Source organism: Gopherus evgoodei, chromosome 6 (assembly GCF_007399415.2).
Source record: "Gopherus evgoodei ecotype Sinaloan lineage chromosome 6, rGopEvg1_v1.p, whole genome shotgun sequence".
In the NCBI taxonomy this organism is placed as follows: Eukaryota; Metazoa; Chordata; order Testudines; family Testudinidae; genus Gopherus; species Gopherus evgoodei.
The window spans coordinates 136,655,492-136,675,603 of record NC_044327.1 but is presented as its reverse complement, the minus strand read 5'-3'; the positions used below and the strand labels follow the sequence as shown (position 1 = coordinate 136,675,603).

Here is a 20,112-nt window from a genome sequence, read left to right as displayed (position 1 = left end):
GCCCCCAGCTCAGCGCTGGCCGAGGGGCGCCGAGCTCCAGCGGGCAGGAGCAGCCGGCCCGCAGCTCGGGCCGCGGATCCGCTTCCAGGCCCCCGTGCCGAGCCCCGCGGGAGCCCCCCGGCCCTGGCCCGCGCGCAGCCCGGGGACCGGCGGAGGCGGCAGGGGGCGCTGGGCGGCTCCGCAGCGGCGGGCTCTGTACAGTCACGTCCGGAGGGAGGCGCAGGGCAGCGGGGGCCGGGGCCGGGGCCGGGCCGGGCCGGGGGAGGAGGCGCCTCTCCTGGGGAGCTCGGCGCATTCGGAGCGAGCGGCGGGCGAGGGAGCAGGAGCCGCGCGGGCCGGAGCGTGGCAGGGCCAGCGCCGGGCGGCTCCCGGGCCGGGGCCGGGCCCCCCATGGCGCCGCCGCCGCCGCTGCTGCTCCTGGCCGCGCTCTGGGCCACCGGGCGTGCCGAGCCCGAGGGCGCGAACCGCAGCCTGAGCCTGGCCGTGGTGCTCCCCGAGCGGAACGTGAGCTACCCGTGGGCCTGGCCGCGCGTGGGCCCCGCCATCCGCCTGGCGCTCGAGGCGCTGGAGCGCGGCGACCCCCCGCTGCTGCCCGGCCCGCTGGCCGTGCGCCTCCACTTCAGGAGCTCGGAGCTGGAGGGCGCCTGCTCCGAGTACGTGGCGCCCCTCAACGCCGTGGACCTGAAGCTCTACCACGACCCCGACGTGCTCTTCGGGCCGGGCTGCGTCTACCCGGCCGCCTCGGTGGGGCGCTTCGCCTCGCACTGGCGCCTGCCGCTCATCACGGCCGGGGCCGTGGCCACGGGCTTCAGCCACAAGCAGGAGCACTACGGCACCACGGTGCGCACCGGGCCCTCCGCGCCCAAGCTGGGCGCCTTCGTCTCGCAGCTCCACGCGCACTTCAACTGGAGCGCCCGCGCCGCGCTGCTCTACGCCGACCACAAGACCGACGACCGGCCCTACTACTTCACCATCGAGGGCGTGTACCAGGAGCTGCAGGAGGCGCTCAACCTCAGCGTGCGCTACCACATCTACGCGCCCGAGGAGGGCGGCGCCGACGCGGCCCTGCACTTCCTGCGGGCCAGCGCGCGCGGTGAGTGCGCGGGGGCTGGGGGTGCGCGCGGGGCCTCTGCGCGGTGAGTGCGCGGGGGCTGGGGGTGCGCGCGGGGCCTCTGCGCGGTGAGTGCGCGGGGGCTCTGCGCGGGCGGTGCGCACGAGGTCTCTGCGCGGCGCAGGGCGCGCAGCGGCAGAGGTGTCCCGGGATGCAGCGGGACGGCCGGGCGCACTCATGGGTCGGTTCCCGAGGGGTCCGCACCCCCGTTTTGCTCCCTGGGTGGGAATTTAGGGCGAGCGCAGCCCTTTGGAAATTGGGCTGAGTGTCCGCGCAGGAGGTTTCGCCGGGCGGGCTGGGACTTAGGCGGAGCAGGGGGCATCGCCGCGCCCGGAGGAGTCTCGGTACTAGCCCAGCGTTCCGCCCGGTGTCCAGCCACGCCTTGGTCTCCTCCGCTCCATGGCACCTGCCACTGCGCCCCACAGCCCCTGCCCGGGCCCCTGCGTGGGGCAGCCCACGCCGCCCACCAGCCGCCCAGCTCTCCTCGGCCCAGGCGCGGACTCAGCCTCCCCGGCGCTCTGGCCGTCCAGCGGTCCGGGGCGCGGCAGGGACCGTGCGTCAGGGCGACTTAGCTCGGGAGGGGGGGAGACGGGACGCAGCGGATCCGGCCGAAGAGTAAATGGACCTGGCGAGGTGGGGCGGGGCCAGCAGAGACCCCAGCCGGTCCCAGGCTGAGTTCTGTGCCCTGGCAGGGGGCTGAGACCGGCCAGAGGGGAACGAAATAGCCCGTGACTGAGCTGCAGGAGTCCCCAGCCCCAGGGCTGCGCCCTACAGGAACTGCACCCTCAGGCACAGCCTGCCCCCCACAGGCTTTGTAGGCCTGGCTCTGGTGTGGGTTCCCGGCTGTTCCAGGGCACCCCTGGTCCCATCCCGGCAATGTGGCTCAGGGGCGCTGCGTGAGACTTTATTATTATTATTTGTGATAGCAGCACTTACACCCTGGCTGAGATCGGGGCCCCGTCGGGCCGGGCGCTGCCCAGACGCCGGCCGAGATTGGGGGGGCCCCGTCGGGCCGGGCGCTGCCCAGACCCCGGCCGAGATTGGGGGCCTGCCGGGCTGGGTGCTGCCCAGACCCCGGCTGAGATTGGGGGGCCCCGTCGGTGCCCAGACCCTGGCCGAGATCGAGGGCCCACCGGGCCAGGCACTGCCCCGACCCCAGCCGAGATCGGGGTCCCGTTGAGCTGGGCGCCGCCCAGACCCCGGCCGAGATCAGGGTCCCGTCGGGCCGGGCGCTGCCCAGACCCCGGCCGAGATCAGGGGGGGCCCCGTTGGGCCAGGCGCTGCCCAGACCCCGGCCGAGATTGGGGGGGCCCCGTTGGGCCGGGCACTGCCCGGACCCCTGCCGAGATCGGGAGGCCCTGTTGGGCCGGGCGCTGCCCGGACCCCGGCTGAGATCGGGGCCCCGTCGGGCCCAGTGCTGCCCAGACCCCGGCCGAGGTCGGGGGCCTGGTCGGGCCGGGCACTGCCCAGATCCCGACCGAGATTGGGGGCCTGCCGGGCCGGGTGCTGCCCAGACCCCGGCCGAGATTGGGGGGGCCCGTCGGGCTGGGCGGTGCCCAGACCCTGGCCGAGATCAGGGGGTCCTGTCGGGCTGGGCGCCGCCCAGACCCCGGCCGAGATTGAGGGCCCGCCGGGCCGAGTGTCGACCAGACCTCGGCCGAGATCGGGGGGCCCTGTCGGGCCGGCTGCTGCCCAGACCTCAGCCAAGATCGAGGGCCCCATCGGGCCAGGCACTGCCCCGACCCCAGCCGAGATCGGGGTCCTGTTGAGCTGGGCGCTGCCCAGACTGATACAGGGAGAGACAAGGCAGGATGAGGGGAACAGCACGGTAGTGGCGAAGGACATGCTAGTGCCATGATGAGGGCGGGGTTTGGCCTGGGCAGAGCCTGGGGAAGGCACCATGGGCTAAACGCCCTTGTAGGGAGTGGCAGAGCAGTGCCAATCTCCGAGCTGGCATGCACCCTTTTGGCCAGGCTGGGCAGTGTCACCCTCTCCGGCCCCAGCACGGTCCCCAGGAGGGTAGCTGCAAGGGAGCAGAGCACAGAGCTGGAAACAAGTGCGTGACTTTTCCCGGCAGCTGGCCGGGAGCTGGGATTCCAGGCCCCGGGGAAGGGGGGGGCGGGCTGGGGGCTGCGCCAGCCTGCTGATGGATTGATAAAGCTGCTGGCCCGCTGGGGAGGTGGCCCTGGGAGAGTGGCTATATCGGGAGCAGGAGGAAATGGAGAGGATTACGGAGCAGCTGGAGCCCAAGGGCAGCCTGAGGCTGTTTCATTATTGATGAGAAGGGGTTATTGATTCCGGAGGCAGCTGCTCGGCTGCTGGCTAATGGATCCTAAGATGCTGTGTCATTAAGAAGGGCAGGGAGTCTGGGATGCTGGAGCCGGCATGGCTGGTGGATGCTCCGCTCTGATCCCATGCAAGCCTGGCCACAGCAGGAGCAGGGCATGGGGCAGTTGGTGCTTCGTGCTGGCTCCTGCCTCAGGTGCTGGGCCTGGGGTGCCCTCTGTGCTGCCCCACACTCATGCTGGGAGCAGGCAGGTGCAGGCCCAGGCTGGAGACGCATTGTTTGCTGCTGAAAGTTAGGAGCTGCAGTGACCTGGCCCTTGGGGGGCTGAGAGCATGAGCCCAGCGGAGGGTCTGAATTCTGGGCCCTCAGGGCCCCATGCCCAGCTCAGGGAGGGGTCAGTGCCAGGGCTCTGTGACTGATGGTGGGTAGTCGTTGGGCTAGGGCAGAGGAAGGGCACAGGGGGTGGTCCAGTGGCCAGGGCAGTCGGTAGGTGCTGGAGACCCAGGCTAAGTCCCTGCTCCAGGGATGGTTTAATTATTTACACGGTGGCAGCGAGTGCTCAGGGTGGGGAGACACCCCCAGCCAGGGCTTCTCTGTTCATTGTGCTGTGGGTGCCCAGCATCTCCCATGCCCCAAGTGAATGTCCTGAGCGCTGTGCTCGGGCCCAGCAGGCCTCAGCTTGGGCTAAAGGGCCTGAGATCAATCGGAGAAGTGCTGGGCTGAGACAGATCATGGGCTTGAGGTCAGAAGTAGCGGATCCCTCCTGGGAGTGATACTGGCACCGGGGCCCTGCGCCCTCCTGGCTCCTTCCAGCGCCCAGGCCTGTCCCAGAGCCTGGCGTCTCCCCCGTCCCGCTGCGCCTGGCCTTTGCTGCCCTGCTCACCCCACAGCAGGGCGTGGGCATGCCTGTGTGCAAGGGGTTGGCCTGCAGCACCGTGTGACATTCCTGCTGCAGCCTCCTCCCCCGGCTTGCTCAATCCTACGGCCTGCTAGCTGCTGGGGGAGGCCCGGGCTGCTCCCCGGCCTCTGTGCCCCTGCTGGGGCAAGGAGCCCCCTTGGGGAGGGGATTTCAGCTGGCAGGCTGGGGGCACCCTGGGGCAGTGCTGGCGGCTGGGGTGCTGAGCAGGGCTTTGGCCTGGCCGGGGAGACAGCCTGGGCGTCCCGTTCCTCTCCGTGGAGGTGCCGGCAGGGCAGCTGCTCTGTTTCCAATTAGTGCCGGGGCGGTGCTAGGGGCAGGAATCCAGGGACCTGCACATTCCTGCTGCCGCCTCAAACCCAAACATGTTTTCACCCTGCTTGGAGCCTGGTGGCTTTGGCCAAGGATTTCCCGGCTGTGCCAGACTCACCCCCATGTGTGTCAGGGGCTCCTGGACCCAGGGCCGGGGATGAGCAAGGGGGGTGGCTCAGAGCAGGCTCCCCCAGCACTTTTCTGCCCCACACAGCTGGGGCCTGTTTTGAAGCCCGTCCCTCGGTGCCCCGCTCGGGGGCTGCTCATGCTGTGGGTCCCCGGACTGTTCCAAGGGCAGAGACCCGGGCTTCGTCAGGGGCGAAGGGCTAGGCTGGGAGATAGAGAGGAATGGGGGCAGGGCTCTGGGGGGCTGAGTTCTGGAGATGCCAGAGCATGAGATGGGGGTCAGGAGGGGCAGGTGCGAGACTGGAGCAATGAGAAAGGGCAGGTCCCCACTTTGCTACTGGAGTACTTGCTGGGGTTGGCCTGGTTCATGGGGCTGGCTGGAGGCCTGCAAGGGGGGGGGATGCCCAGCATGTGGGGGGGGCTGGCGAAGGCGTTTGGCTGGAGGTCTGCGTGGGGTGAGGCTGGCACAGGGGTCTCTCTGAGAATGTCTGTGGGGCTGGCTAGGATTCTGTGGGAGCTAGCTAGAAGAGTGGGGGGTGGAGGCTGGCTTGGGACATGTGTGTGGGGGACCTGGCTGTGGGCATATGGGGGGGGGAGGGGCTGGCTGGCCAGGGGTGCACAAGGGGTCTGGCTTGAGGCATGAGTAGGAGTGCTGGCAAGCTGTGGGGGGGGGGGGGGGGGGGTGGCTGGCTGGCTGGGGGTCACTTTGATGTATGCATTTTTTTTGCCTGCAAGATCACACAAGTCTCTGCAGGGGGTCCCCCTCGCCCCCCCACCCTGGGGATCAAGCCCCCTGCTGGCCACCCTAGAAATGGCACTTTCCTTCTCCATGGGCACTTTGCAAAGAGGGGACAGGCAGGGCCATAAGCTCTGGTCCTGGTGTGCTGAGAGAGAGGAGGTGGGCGGGGGGAGGGGAACGAACTGCGGGGACAAGTGTCCGAGGTGGGTTCTCCCCCAGTGACCGTTTTTCACTCAGGATGGGATGGGTTGCTAAGAGATCTGCTCCTGGTGTCCTACCAGGGTCAGACTGGGTGGGCACAGGAGTCCCGCTGTCCTTGGAGTCATTGGACTCTGTCCCGGACTGCCCTGAATGTAGCGTGGGGGTGGGCGTGGGGGTCACTGGAGCCAGCATCCTAGGAACCAGTCTGACCATCTGGGGCTGCCCGAGCTCCAGGATCACCTGGCCAGAGACCGCCCCCCCAAGCCATGGGGAGCCAGAGCCCGGCTGCAGGAAGAGATGCCCCATCTGGGTGCAAGGGCCCAAGTGATGGAGAATCCCCCCATCTCCAGGGCAGCTCTGCCCAGGCATCGTGCCCCTCACTAGCAAGCGTCTGGCTGGGTTTGCCCAGTGCCAGCTGCCCGCTCACTGCCCTGAGTGCGCTCCCCCGCCGAGGGCTGACAGGTCGGGGGACATTGCCGCTGAGCCATCCCTTCAGCGCTCTCACCAACAGGCTGAGTTCTCCAGTGTCTCCATCCTCAGGGGAGCGGGATCCCCGAGCTGGGCCCATCCCGGCACCGCGTGCAGGGCCGCCCCTGCCGAGCTGGGACGCAATCTGGGGAGCAGGGGACAGAAGTGGGTCTATCTCTACAGGGAGGTTCCCTGGCAGGCAGTGGGGGCTGCTGAGCACAGCAGGGTAGGGGCAGCGCTGTTTTGGCTGGGGGAAGGGTCTTGCCTCGCCCAGGAAGGGCAGCGGTGCTGACCAGGCAGCAGCCCCTTCGCCTCCACTAGTCTTGGCAGTGCAGTAACGCGCCCGGCATCAGCCACGCAGCACTGGGGCAGGCGGGCAGGGGTGGGGAGTTGTGCGTTCCTCTGGAGCAGCAGTTCTTGACCTGAGGTGCAGGGCCGCCGGGGGGCTGCCCAGAGAAACCAGAGAGCAGAGCCCGTGTTAGACTCACTGGGGCTCAGGCAGGGCTGCTATAACCACCAGGCTAACTAGGCGGCTGCCTGAGGCGCCAAGATTTGGGGGTGCCAGAAAGGTTGCCCCCAATTTGTTTTTATACTATTGCTTAGGGGCAGGTACCTGTCAGTCTCCAGCGCTGGGGCCGCGCCAGCAGCCTGTTCACCTTGGAGTCTCCCCCACTTACCCCGGGGCCGCTGGCTGCCATGTAGCGCGAAGGACGGCTGTAGGTGGGAAACAGCAGCAGCAGCAGCGTGACCTCTCCTGCCCCATGGCGGCTATGCTCCCCGCCTGCCCCTGCTGCCGTGGAGGCTGCTGCTGCCCTGGGCTCAGGCCGCCTGGCTCCCCCCGAGCAGCACCCTGCTCCTGCTGCTCTCGGCTGGCAGTTGCCGGGCCCCAGCTGAGCCCCTTGCGTCTCCTCCGCGGCGGCACCTCCCGCTGTGTCCTCCCGGGCGGCCGTGGCCAGGGTGCTTGAGGGGAGGAGCGGCCCCCAGGCAAGCAGGGGAGACTCCGAGGTGAAGAGGCTGCTGGTGTGGCCCGAGCACTGGAGACTGACAGATCCCGATCCCTGCCCCTGCCCGGCACCACCTGCCCCCCAGCCCAGTGAGTGTGCCCTGCCCCATACTGTCAGCCACCCCAAGCTCACTGTGACACCAGCACCCCTTGGCAAAGGGCCCCCTGATCTTCACAAACAGCCGTCACCACAGGCCTGACAAACTCACTCACCCCACACGTGTCTTACAGGGCACTTACCCACAACGTGGAAGGGATCTACACAAGGCTGGTACCTTGTCAAGAGTGAGACTCTTTGTGAGATGTCTGCATGGGTAATACTGAAGGAATAATGGATTTACCTTAGAAGTGCTTTATAGACTTGGCGTAGAAATCAGTCACCAGGGGATAATGGCCCTTTGGGGCAAGGGGGATTTGTCACCCTGGCTGGTGATGCAATGCCAGGCTCAGTTGTTTAGCTTTGCACAATAGTAAGACTCTGACTGGGACACATCAGAGGCAACGGCAAACCACTGAAACGCCTTAAAGGTAAAAAGACACATTACAAAGCCTTTCCCCCTTCTGACAGGCTGTTTATAAAGCCAAGTTTACTAGTTTTGAGGTGGTGGCAGCAGTCAGGGTGCGTGCAAGGTGGAAGTTTCGCCTAGGGCGCAAAATATCCTTGCACCAGCTTAGGACAGAAAGCCAAAGCCCGAGCCCTGCCACCCAGGGCTAAAGCCGAAGGCCGAGCATCTTAGCTTTGCAGCGGCCCCAGGCAATCGCTCTGCTTGGTAGCCCCTAATGCTGGCCCTGGCATTTAGCAGTTGTGCCATAGGCGGGCCGGGCAGTTCGTATTGCATGTTGGGGGACCTCAGAAAAAAACAGGTTGCAAACCCCTGGGCTAGAGCGTCAGGCACTGGCTGGCTGAGGAGTCCCAGGCCTGGCACAGCCTGTGTTCCCGAGCGTCCGGGGCCCCTGTGCTGCCCAGCTCGGTGCTTGCACCGAATACAGTGAACGAGCACTGGGAGCACCGAGCATTAGGGGTCGAGGGAGGTGCCTCCAGCTCCTGGCTGCAGACAGCCCTGAAGAGCTGCAGAGATCTGGCCCTGGGGCGCCCTAGGCTCTTCAGAAGTTAATATGCGGCACGCGTATAGGCACCGACTCCGGGGCTGGAGCTACAGGCGCCAACTTTCCAATGTGCTGGGGGGTGCTCACTGCTCAACCCCTGGCTCTGCCACAGGCCCTGCCCCCTCCCCTGAGCCTGCTGAGCCCTCGCTCCTCCCTCGCCAGAGCCTCCTGCACGCCGTGAAACAGCTGATCTGGAGGTGCGGGGAGGGTTGGGGAGGTGCTGATCAGTGGGGCTGCTTGTGGGTGGGAGGATCTGGAAGCAGGGTGTGGGGAGCTGATGGGGGGCTGCTGAGGTATTACTGTGGCTCTTTGGCAATGTACATTGGTAAATTCTGGCTTCTTCTCAGCTCTCATTGGCCACCCCTGTCCTAGGCTGTCAGTGCCAGGTGACGGGCTGGGCTGGGCAGGAGATGACAAGCCAGTGCTCTCGTCAGGGCTCAGTTTGCTCCCCCTGAACAGTCGCTGACCCTAAGTCCAAACCCTAGGCCCAGGCGGCAGCATCTGGGAGCCAGTAAAGCCCCCTTGGCTGCCTCTGTCTGTGTGCCCTGCACAGGCAGCTGCCAGGGCAGGCAGCTGGGAGCCACCGGCTCTCTGGGGAACCAGCTAATGGGGCCAGGCTGAAGCCCGCTAGTCCCTGTGCGCTGAGTGGATTAGCCGGGGAAGGCCTGGCTCAGCAGTCAGAGGCTGCTGGGAAGGCATTGGCAACGACCCCCAGCTGGAGCGGTGACTCCTGGGTGGGGGGGGGGGGAGAGGAGGGGGAGGCGGAGGGGCTGTCCCCACGGGGTGATGATCGTTGGGGGAGTTGGGGCGGAAGGGCCATCTGGGGGAGTGACTCTCCTAGGGGGGAGGGTCCGTCCCAGGAGGGTGACTCTTGGTGGAGGGGTAGAAGGGGATGATTCAGGGGGGGACTGTCCCGGGGGGTGACTGTCCCAGAGTCACAGCGGGAACGGCTCCGAATGAAGCTCAGCCAGGACTCTGGGGCAGCGTCTCCCCTCAGGGCACCTGTCACCAGGGCAAGGAGCCTGCTCGGCTTCGGCACCTCCTGGATCTGATCTCGGAGCGTTCAGCCCCCTGATCACCCCGGGAGCTCCCCACAGCCAGTCCCCCTGGGCAGGACCCCTGGGGAGCCTCACGTCCCCACAGGGCCCTGCCCCCCACTCCGCAGCCAGCATTGACCCAGCCAGCGTGTGACACAGACGCGTTATTAGTCGTCGGGACCCCAGCGTAGAGCAAAGCTTGTTAGCTCAGGAACATTCAGCAAAGTCCATCTTGGGGGGGACCTAGGGCCCCCTCCCCGTATCCCCACCTCCGAGTCCCAAAACAGGAGACTGGCAGGCCCAGCCTCTGTCAGGCCCAGCCGCTCCCCTCTGGCCTTTGTCTCTTTCCCAGGCAAACAGCAGGTCACCTCACCTGGCCTCCACTTCTCTTTGTTCTCCAACATCTCCAGCTGATTCTTGCAGGGGCTGGCTCCCGCCATCAGTTGCCAGGCTACCGAGTGTTGGCCATTCTCTGTCTATGGCAGCCATCTGGTGTCACGCTTGCCCTCTAGGGGCCTCTGCAATGATATCACACTCTTGTCCCACCAAGGTACTTGAGTAACACATGGGGGAAACTGAGGCACACCCTAGTCAGAGAAAACATTAAGAACATTCCTACTTCATCACAGACTCATTGGGGGGTTGGGGTGTGACTCAGTTGCCAACTTTCCAGTTTCTGAAAACCAGACACCCTGCTCTGGCCCCTCTCCCTGAGGTCCTGCCCCCACTCACTCCTCTCCCCTCCAATCCAAACAAAAACACCTAAACCCCAAAGCAGGAATTATTGCAGGAAATTGCATGTTTCCTACCCCCTTTCAATCTTAACCCTTATCATGTGTTCTGAGGAAAGGGGGCGGTGAAGCTTTGCTGCAATACTTCTCTTGTATTTGTCAGGGACTCTGGAAAGTGTCAAGGAGTTGCTCACTCCTACTGCAATAAGTACCATTACCTGTATCCCTGCCGCGCCGAGCCAGAGATGCTGTGGAAAAGAGGGATGAGACTGCTGCCATAACAACCCGTCAGCAGAGAGCCATTGGGATACAGATAGTTACTACACAAGTACTCTGCACCATAAAATATAAACACAGAAAATGCATTTCAGCAGCAGAACCCTGCTCTGATTCACCCTCTGTACAAAACATGGACTTTTGCTGGCAGCATTTTCATTTTGGCTGAGAAGTTCATTCTTGCCCCTCCTCTATCGGAAGAGCCAGTACTCGAGCCCCATCTTTGCCAAGATCACATTGAGATCAGGTGACACATTCCTCTCCCCAGAGATTGGAGGGGGAGGAGAGCTCAGGGGGTTGAGCATTGGCCTGCTAAACCCAGGGTTGTGAGTTCAGCCCTTGAGGGGCCACTTAGGGATCTGGGACAAACTCAGCACTTGGTCCTGCTAATGAAGGCGGGGGCTGGACTCAATGACCCTTCGGGATCCCTTCCAGCTCTATGCGATAGGTGTAGCTCCATGTATTATCTCTGCGCTGCACAGAGAAAAGGTCCACAGCTCAATGAGGCAGGTCCTGGAATAATCCCAACGAGGTAGTGGGTATTTAGGACCCTCTTAGAGACACAGCATTGAGGGAAGCATGTGGGGAGGAGGAGGAGAGATACCGACTCTGCTGAGCTAAACCTCCAGCGCCCTCCCCAAAAAAGGTTCCTAAAAAGTCAAAGACCTTTAAATAAACTCCAATACTGACACAATGACCACCCCCCATACACACCAGAGGCGAGGCTGCAGCATGGAGTAATTCCGGGGGGTTGGGATCAGGGGGTCCATTGTGGTATCTCTGTTCCTCCTGCAGAATGCGTGGCAGGGGAGCTGGCTCTAGTCCAGTGCAGGGAGGGGGGAGGACTGCATGGGCAGGGTGCATGCCTGGGAGGGGGGATGAGGCTCAGAGCCAAGGTGGCCCCATTGGGGGAGTGGGGCACACAGGGGTTTTGCAGCCTCGGGCTGGCTGGGGACACAGCAGCTCCAGGCTGTGTGTGCAGAGGAGTTGGCAGTGACGTGACACACTGCCAAGGGGCAAGTGGGCTGCCCTGGGCAGGGGGCACAGCAGGTGCACAGATGGGGGCACCCTGCCCTGGCTACTCACCTATGCCAGGGGGAAGCTGGCCGTGGTGCAGCAGAGGCACAGATGTGGGGGGGTTGAGGGAGGGCAGCTGGGCAGGAGCAGGGGGGAGGGCCTGGGCTCCCATCCCTGGCGCTGCTGCTGGAGCGGAGGAAACGGCAATGGAGACTCTGGCGCAGGCACACACTGAGAGAAGCAAAGTGGGGGGGGGCAGCCACTTGCTGCCCACTCGCTGCCCAATCCCCTCACAGCACGTCCCTGCCCAGGTACCTGCTTGGCCCCAACTGTTCAGTGCTCCTGCAGGCAGCAACCAGACGTTGGGTGTCCAGACAGTGTTTCTGACTGGAAGCTGTCAGGTGCCCTTTTCAACCAAACTTTCCAGTTGAAAAAAGGGGCACCTGGCAACCCTAGGCCATGTAGAGGGGCCGTCCCAGAGGGGTGATTCTGTTGTGGGGGAATGGGGCATGGAGGAGCTGTCACAGGGGGAACACTCGTGGGTTTGGGATTTAGAGGGGCCATCTCGGGAAGGTGACGGGGGGGGATATTGAGGTGCTGTTCCAGGGGGGTGACTTGTTGGCGGGGAGAGTTGGAGCACAGAAGTGTCATCCAGATGGAGATGATGGAGCATTGAGGAGTTTTTGTTGGGGATTTAGTCACCTTAAATGGAAAGGTAGATTGGGAACTTTCCTTGTCCCCATTCCCCCCACAAGGAGAAAAGGGGAACATCCAGTGAGACTGAAAGGAGGAAAATTGAAAATGGATCAAATGAAACTCTTTTTCACATGGTGTGTAATTGGCCTGTGGAACACACTGCAACAGGATTTCATTGAGGCCAAACTTTTAACAAGTTTCAAAGGGGATTGGCCCTTCCTGAGCATTACAGCAATATTCAGGGTGCACTTAATGCTAACAGTTCTGGCAGGGAGATTAAACTTTGCTTCAAGCCCAGAGAACAATCTCTAACTATTAGAGACCAGGATGGGACCTGATGTGGGGTACTGCCACGGTGCAAGTCTCCCCCCTGCGGCACCTCCTGCTGGTCATCCAGGGAATTAGTGTTTCCAACTTCAGAGCACCCTCTGCAGGCCAGTGTCCCCCTGCCTCTGTGCCTGAGTCCCTCCTGGACCCCAGTACCCCTTTCAGGCCAGGGTGCTTCCCCCTGGCAGTACACCCCCACCACAGATCTGGATCTCCCCTCCCCAGGGAACCCCCACCCCATTCTCACCTCACCTCAGTATCAGGCTACTGCCAGTCATCACCTAGCCCCCATTCCCTGGGGCAGACTGCAGTGTCAGCCACACATCACCAGCAAGGGGGTTGGACCTGCTGCCTCTGCAACCCTAGTACCTGTTCTTGGCCTTTAACAAAGCCTCAGCGGGGGGGGGGGGGTTCCAGGCCAGAGCTCCTCTGGCCTTCCCCCAGCCCTGCTCACTCCCAGGCAGCCAGACCCTTCTCTCTCAAGAGCTAGAGGGAGAGACCTGCTCTGGCTTCTGGCCCCAGCCCTCTTATAAGGGCCAGCGGGGCCCTCATTAAGCCAGCCACGGCCTGACTGGGGCATGGCCCCCAGCTGAGGCTGCTTTCCCTGTCAGCCCCGCTTTTCCCTCTCTGCCACAGCCTCTCCCCGGGCTGCTGTATGCCTTTGTAGGCAAGAGCAGGTAACCACCCCGCTACAGGTCCATAATCCCACACTTGCTCCTGTGGGTCACTGTGCCGTCCTCTGGAGTATCTAGCACTGCCCATGGGCGGGGCCCTGGGCTGATGGGTGCCGGGTCAATCCTGTCTGGCAGTGCCTGCGAACCCATCCAGGTGGTGGGGGTGGGCTCTGAGTACATTCCTCGGCTGGTGTGGTGTGAGTCCTGCATCGGCCTCGTGCGCTGCCATGCCGTTGGGGCTGGGCCAGCGGGGCTCTGGGCCCTGCATCACACTTGGACCGGTCCCCCCAGTTCTGTGCAGACTCTGAGCTATTCCTGCCTGGGACAGCTCGGTGTGTTCCCAGGGGGCCCACAGCCCTCAGCCGCCTGGCAGATCCCAGCTGGCCAGTCATGGCAGAGCCCAGGCTAGAGCTCTGCCAGGTGGGGGTGAGCAGGGGCACATGTTTGTGCAGTGAGATGTGACTGATGCTTACACTCGCCACCTGTCTCTGCCCTGCAGCGATTCACACCACATCACCCCTATTCTCTGCCTGTCTCTGCCCTGCAGCATCTGACACTGCATGTCCCCCCGCCTCTCTTCTCTGCAGTGACTGATACCACATCACCCCTATTCTCTGCCTGTCTCTGCTCTGCAGCGTCTGACACTGCATGTCCCCCCCGCCTCTCTTCTCTGCAGTGACTGATACCACATCACCCCTATTCTCTGCCTGTCTCTGCTCTGCAGCGTCTGACACTGCATGTCCCCCCCGCCTCTCTTCTCTGCCGTGACTGATACCACATCACCCCTATTCTCTGCCTGTCTCTGCCCTGCAGCATCTGACACTGCATGTCCCCCCCGCCTCTCTTCTCTGCAGTGACTGATACCACATCACCCCTATTCTCTGCCTGTCTCTGCTCTGCAGCGTCTGACACTGCATGTCCCCCCCGCCTGTCTCTGCTCTGCAGTGATTGATACCACATCACCCTCATTCTCTGCCTGTCTCTGCTCTGCAGTGTCTGACACTGCATGTCCCCCCGCCTCTCTTCTCTGCAGTGACTGATACCACATCACCCCTATTCTCTGCCTGTCTCTGCTCTGCAGCGTCTGACACTGCATGTCCCCCCCGCCTCTCTTCTCTGCAGCGATTCACACCACATCACCCCTATTCTCTGTCTGTCTCTGCCCTGCAGCATCTGACACTGCATGTCCCCCCCGCCTGTCTCTGCTCTTCAGTGACTGATACCACATCACCCTCATTCTCTGCCTGTCTCTGCTCTGCAGCGTCTGACACTGCATGTCCCCCCCGCCTGTCTCTGCTCTGCAGCGATTCACACCACATCACCCCTATTCTCTGTCTGTCTCTGCCCTGCAGCATCTGACACTGCATGTCCCCCCCGCCTGTCTCTGCTCTTCAGTGACTGATACCACATCACCCCTATTCTCTGCCTGTCTCTGCTCTGCAGCGTCTGACACTGCATGTCCCCCCCGCCTCTCTGCAGCGATTCACACCACATCACCCCTATTCTCTGCCTGTCTCTGCCCTGCAGCATCTGACACTGCATGTCCCCCCCGCCTGTCTCTGCTCTGCAGTGACTGATACCACATCACCCTCATTCTCTGCCTGTCTCTGCTCTGCAGTGTCTGACACTGCATGTCCCCCCGCCTCTCTTCTCTGCAGTGACTGATACCACATCACCCCTATTCTCTGCCTGTCTCTGCTCTGCAGCGTCTGACACTGCATGTCCCCCCCGCCTGTCTCTGCTCTGCAGTGACTGATACCACATAACCCCTATTCTCTGCCTGTCTCTGCCCTGCAGCATCTGACACTGCATGTCCCCCCGCCTCTCTTCTCTGCAGTGACTGATACCACATCACCCCTATTCTCTGCCTGTCTCTGCTCTGCAGTGTCTGACACTGCATGTCCCCCCCGCCTGTCTCTGCTCTGCAGTGACTGATACCACATCACCCCTATTCTCTGTCTGTCTCTGCCCTGCAGCATCTGACACTGCATGTCCCCCCCGCCTGTCTCTGCTCTGCAGTGACTGATACCACATCACCCTCATTCTCTGCCTGTCTCTGCTCTTCAGCGTCTGACACTGCATGTCCCCCCCGCCTGTCTCTGCTCTGCAGTGACTGATACCACATCACCCCTATTCTCTGCCTGTCTCTGCTCTGCAGCGTCTGACACTGCATGTCCCCCCTGCCTGTCTCTGCTCTGCAGTGATTGATACCACATCACCCTCATTCTCTGCCTGTCTCTGCTCTGCAGTGTCTGACACTGCATGTCCCCCCCGCCTGTCTCTGCTCTGCAGTGACTGATACCACATCACCCTCTTCTTCTTCGAGTGATTGCTCACATCCATTCCAGGTAGGTGTGCGCGCCGCGCGTGCACGTTCGTCGGAAACTTTTTTACCCTAGCAACTCCAGTGGGCCGGCAGGTCGCCCCCTAGAGTGGCGCCGCCATGGCGCTCTATATATACCCCTGCCGGCCCGCCCGCTCCTCAGTTCCTTCTTACCGCCGTGTCGGTCGTTGGAACTGTGGAGCGCGGCTTAGCTGTCCTCCACGTCCCTAGCTCTCCTAGTTCTCTATCGTTTATCTATCGTTCATCTCTAGTTCCATTATAGTTGTTAATTAGTTTGTTAAGTACATAGTTTAGTTAAATAGTTGTTAAGTAGTTCTTCGCCGGGGGCTTAGCCCTTCCTGGCACCCGGCGCCAGGCTCATGCCTGTTTCGCCGGGCTTCAAGCAGTGTGCGGCCTGCAAGAAGCCCATGCCTACCAGCGATCCCCACGAAGCGTGCCTGAAGTGCCTCGGGGAATCGCACAGATCCGACAAGTGCCGCATCTGTAAGGCTTTTAAGCCGAGGACAAAGAAGGAGAGGGATCAGAGGCTCCGAACTCTCCTAATGGAGGCGGCACTTGACCCGTCGGCTTCGCAGGCCGTGGTATCGGCACCGGCACCGGATCGCTCCGGCACCGAGAAGACTCCTCGGCACCGACCCTCTCCGGCACTGGAATCAGAGCCAAGGCCGTCGAAGTCTGATACTCCGGCCAGGCAGACCCGGCTTGAGCGCCCGGCCACGACATCGGCCGCGGCGCCGCCGGCACCGTCAGCACCGTTGACTCCGGGCCCGGCGGGTCCGTTGAGTCCGGTGCCGCCGAGCTCCCCCATGAGATCTGGGGTTGAGGTAGTGGTCCCATCCACACCGGAGACCTTCGCCTCGGCTCGGGACCTTATTGCCCTGACTGAGCCCACTCGGCTGCCACCCCCGGTACCTCCGGTGCGGGTTGTGTCCAGAGGCAAGCCCATGATATCGGCACCGCCCAGAGACAGTCGTTCACGATCCAGGTCCCGACGTCTTGGGCGCTCCAGATCCCGACGCCGCTCGCAGTCCCGGCACCGCTCCCCTCAGCGGTACCGGTCGCACTCGCGGCAACGGTCGGCATCGAGACGGTCACGGTCAGGCTCCAGTCGGCGACACCGGCACCGCGACTCCAGGAGCAGGTCCCGACGCTACTCGCCGCACCGGTCGACCTCCCGGCACCGAGCTGGTGGCAGGTCCCGGTCTCGGTCGACCTCCCGGCACCGAGCTGGTGGCAGGTCCCGGTACCGAAGCGGCACCAGGTACCGATCAGGATCCCGGCACCGTGACAGATCCCGGTCCCGATCCCGGTCCCGGCACCGATATGACTCCCGGCACCGGTCCCCGGCACCGAGACGATCCTCCGTGCCGGCCCACGCAGACCCTTACCATCCGGGGTCGGCCCCACCGTGGCCCTCGAGACAGCCGTCCGTATCCTCCCAGACGGACAGCGGGTATGCGCTGGGCACCGACCGGCAGGCGGCGCTGTTTGGTGATCCGCCGCTGCAGGACCAAGGCCCACAACAGTGGGGATTCTGGACACCCTGGGCGTACCATCAGGCCCAGGGCCCCCAGCAGCTCCCTGCTAGACCGGCGACTGCGGAGCGTAGGGCCCCTGAAGCCTCCTTGTCTCGCCCCCCTCCCTCCCCGGAAGGGGAGGAAGGGTCCAAACAGCAGGACTCCGCTGTGGCTCCGGAGGCAGAGGCGAGGGCTGAGGAAGACCCTCAGTTGGACACTCTCGTGCCTGGGGTCTCATCATCCTCCTCCCCGGATGAGGCGGTGGCGGGTACCTCCTCCAACAGTCCCCCCCCGCTGGATCTCAGGGCGCACCAGGACCTCCTCAGGCGATTGGCTCAAAACCTGAGTCTGCAGGCAGAGGAGGTCTCGGAGATAGAGGATCCAATTGTCACCATCCTCTCTTCTGATGCTCCCACCAGGGTCGCCCTGCCCTTCATACGGACCATCCAGGCCAACGCCAATACTATCTGGCAGTCCCCGGCCTCCATCCCTCCGACAGCGAAAGGAGTCGAGAGAAAGTACATGGCCCCTTCTAGGGGATACGAATATTTACATGTTCACCCGACTCCCGGTTCACTGGTGGTGCAATCGGTGAACGATAGGGAGCGTCACGGCCAGGAGGCTCCGGCCCCCAAATCCAGAGAGGCCAGGCGGATGGACCTCCTTGGCCGTAAGGTGTATTCGGCTGGGGCGCTGCAGCTCAGGGTCTCTAACCAGCAGGCCCTGCTGAGCAGATACACCTTTAACTCCTGGGTGGCAGTGGACAAATTTAAGGAGCTGCTGCCACAGGATGCTCGCCAAGAGTTTACGGCCATCTTGGACGAAGGCAAGAAGGTCGCACGCACGGCCTTACAAGCCTCCTTGGACGCTGCGGACTCGGCTGCCCGTACCCTCGCGTCAGGAGTTACGATGCGTTGCATCTCCTGGCTGCAGGTTTCCGGCCTTCCGCCGGAGCTCCAGCACACTATACAGGACCTTCCTTTCGAAGGCCAGGGCCTGTTTTCCGATAAGACAGACCCCAGACTCAAGAGTCTAAAAGACAACCGGGTCATCATGCGGTCCCTCGGGATGCACACCCCCGTGACGCAGCGTAGACCCTTTAGGCCGCAACAACAGCAACAACGTAGGCCGTTTTCCCAGTTCCGCCAGCGGCAGGACCTTTACAGGCGCCGCGGCAGGAACGGCAGGCGCAGGCAGTCTGGGAACCAAGGGGGGCAGAACCAAGGATCCTCAAAACCCCCACCTGGTCCTAAGCCTTCATTTTGAAGGTGCGCCCGAGGGCGCGGTAACACTTTCCCCTATGGATCCTTCCCCCCCATTTTCCAACCGCCTTTCGTTTTTCCTCCCGGCGTGGTCCCAAATAACATCGGACCGCTGGGTCTTAAGCATGGTGCAGACGGGATACCGCCTGCAGTTTGTTTCGTTTCCTCCTTCCCGCCCTCCTTCCTCGTCCCTCTTCAGGGACCCCTCTCACGAGCAATTCCTTCGGCAGGAGGTGCAGACGCTCCTCAGCAAAGGAGCTATAGAGGCGGTTCCGGAAAACGAGAAAGGCAAGGGGTTTTATTCCCGCTACTTTCTGATCCCCAAGGCCAAGGGGGGCCTCAGGCCTATCCTCGACCTGCGAGAACTCAACAAATACCTCGTGAAGTTGAAGTTCCGCATGGTATCCCTGGGGACCATTATTCCATCCCTGGATCCGGGAGACTGGTACGCCGCCCTCGACATGCAGGACGCGTATTTCCACATTGCCATTTGGCCGCGCCACAGACGCTTTCTCCGCTTCGTTGTGGGGGCTCTTCATTATCAATTTGCAGTCCTCCCATTCGGCCTGTCCACGGCCCCGAGGGTGTTTACAAAATGCATGGCAGTTGTCGTGGCGCATCTTCGGCGCAACCGTGTCCACGTGTTCCCTTATCTGGACGACTGGTTGATTCGGGGCACGTCGGAACAGCAGGTCAACAGCCATGTCCGCATGATCACCGCCATATTTGCAAGTCTGGGCCTCTTGATAAACACAGACAAGTCCACTCTGAGGCCCACGCAGAAGGTGGAATTTATCGGGGCCGTTCTGGATGCCACTGTGGGCAGGGCCTCGCTGCCTCTGCAACGGTTCCAGACCATGGCGGCGATCATTCAACGTTTGCGGTCAGCCCCATTGACGTCAGTGAGGACATGTCTAACCCTGTTAGGCCACATGGCGGCGTGCACTTTTGTGACCGACTACGCTCGGCTCCACATGAGGCCTCTCCAGCTGTGGCTTATCAGTCATTACAGGCCGGCAAGGCAACCTTTAGACATGTTAGTCACAATCCCCCAGAAGGTCTTAGATTCTCTCGGCTGGTGGTTAGACCAGTCCGTATTATGTGCGGGTCTTCCCTTTCACCCCTCTCAGCCCTCGGTATCACTGACAACGGATGCCTCAGATCTAGGCTGGGGGGCCCACGTAGGGACCCTGCGGACACAGGGCCTGTGGTCCCAGGAGGAGGTGGGGCTCCACATCAACATGCGGGAGTTGAGAGCGGTCCGCCTTGCTTGTCAAGCGTTTTGTCATCAGCTTCAGGGTCGTTGTGTCGCCGTGTTCACGGACAACACGACGACCATGTACTATATCAACAAGCAGGGAGGCACCAGGTCCTCCTCCCTGTGCCACGAGGCGATATGACTCTGGGACTTTTGCGTAGCCCACTCCATTCACCTCAGGGCTTCCTTCCTCCCTGGAGTACGGAACACTCTGGCAGATCGATTGAGCAGATCCTTCCTGTCACACGAGTGGTCCCTTCGCCCGGACGTCGCTCTCTCCATTTTCCAGAGGTGGGGTTATCCCCGGGTGGACCTCTTCGCGTCCAAAGGGAACAGGAAGTGCCAAGCGTTCTGCTCCTTTCAGGGCAGGGAGCCGGGGTCGATAGCGGATGCCTTCCTCATCCAGTGGTCAACCCACCTGTACTATGCATTTCCCCCGTTCCCTCTGGTACACAAGGTCCTCCTGAAGGTGCGCAGGGACAGGGCTCTCGTGATCATGGTGGCCCCGGCATGGCCCAGGCAGCACTGGTACACCATGCTGCTGGACTTGGCCTTAGCCGACCCAGTTCCCCTGCCCCTTCATCCGGACCTGATTACCCAGGACCACGGGACCCTCTGTCACCCAGACCTGCAGTCGCTGCACCTAGCGGCGTGGCTCCTGCGTGGCTGACTGGTTCCGAGCTGCGCTGCTCCACGCCTGTGA

The 20,112-nt window shown here is 62.8% G+C and overlaps 1 protein-coding gene across 2 annotated transcripts in view; it reads left to right on the top strand.

Moving 5' to 3' along the window:
• The first annotated feature begins 390 nt into the window (after positions 1-390).
• NPR2 (natriuretic peptide receptor 2) overlaps positions 391-20,112 on the top strand; it is a 56,713-nt gene continuing 36,991 nt past the window's right edge. For both annotated transcript variants that reach the window (XM_030567481.1, XM_030567480.1), the window contains exon 1: positions 391-1,093. In XM_030567481.1, the coding sequence (XP_030423341.1) occupies positions 391-1,093 (703 nt within the window). The remainder of the gene's footprint in view (positions 1,094-20,112) is intronic.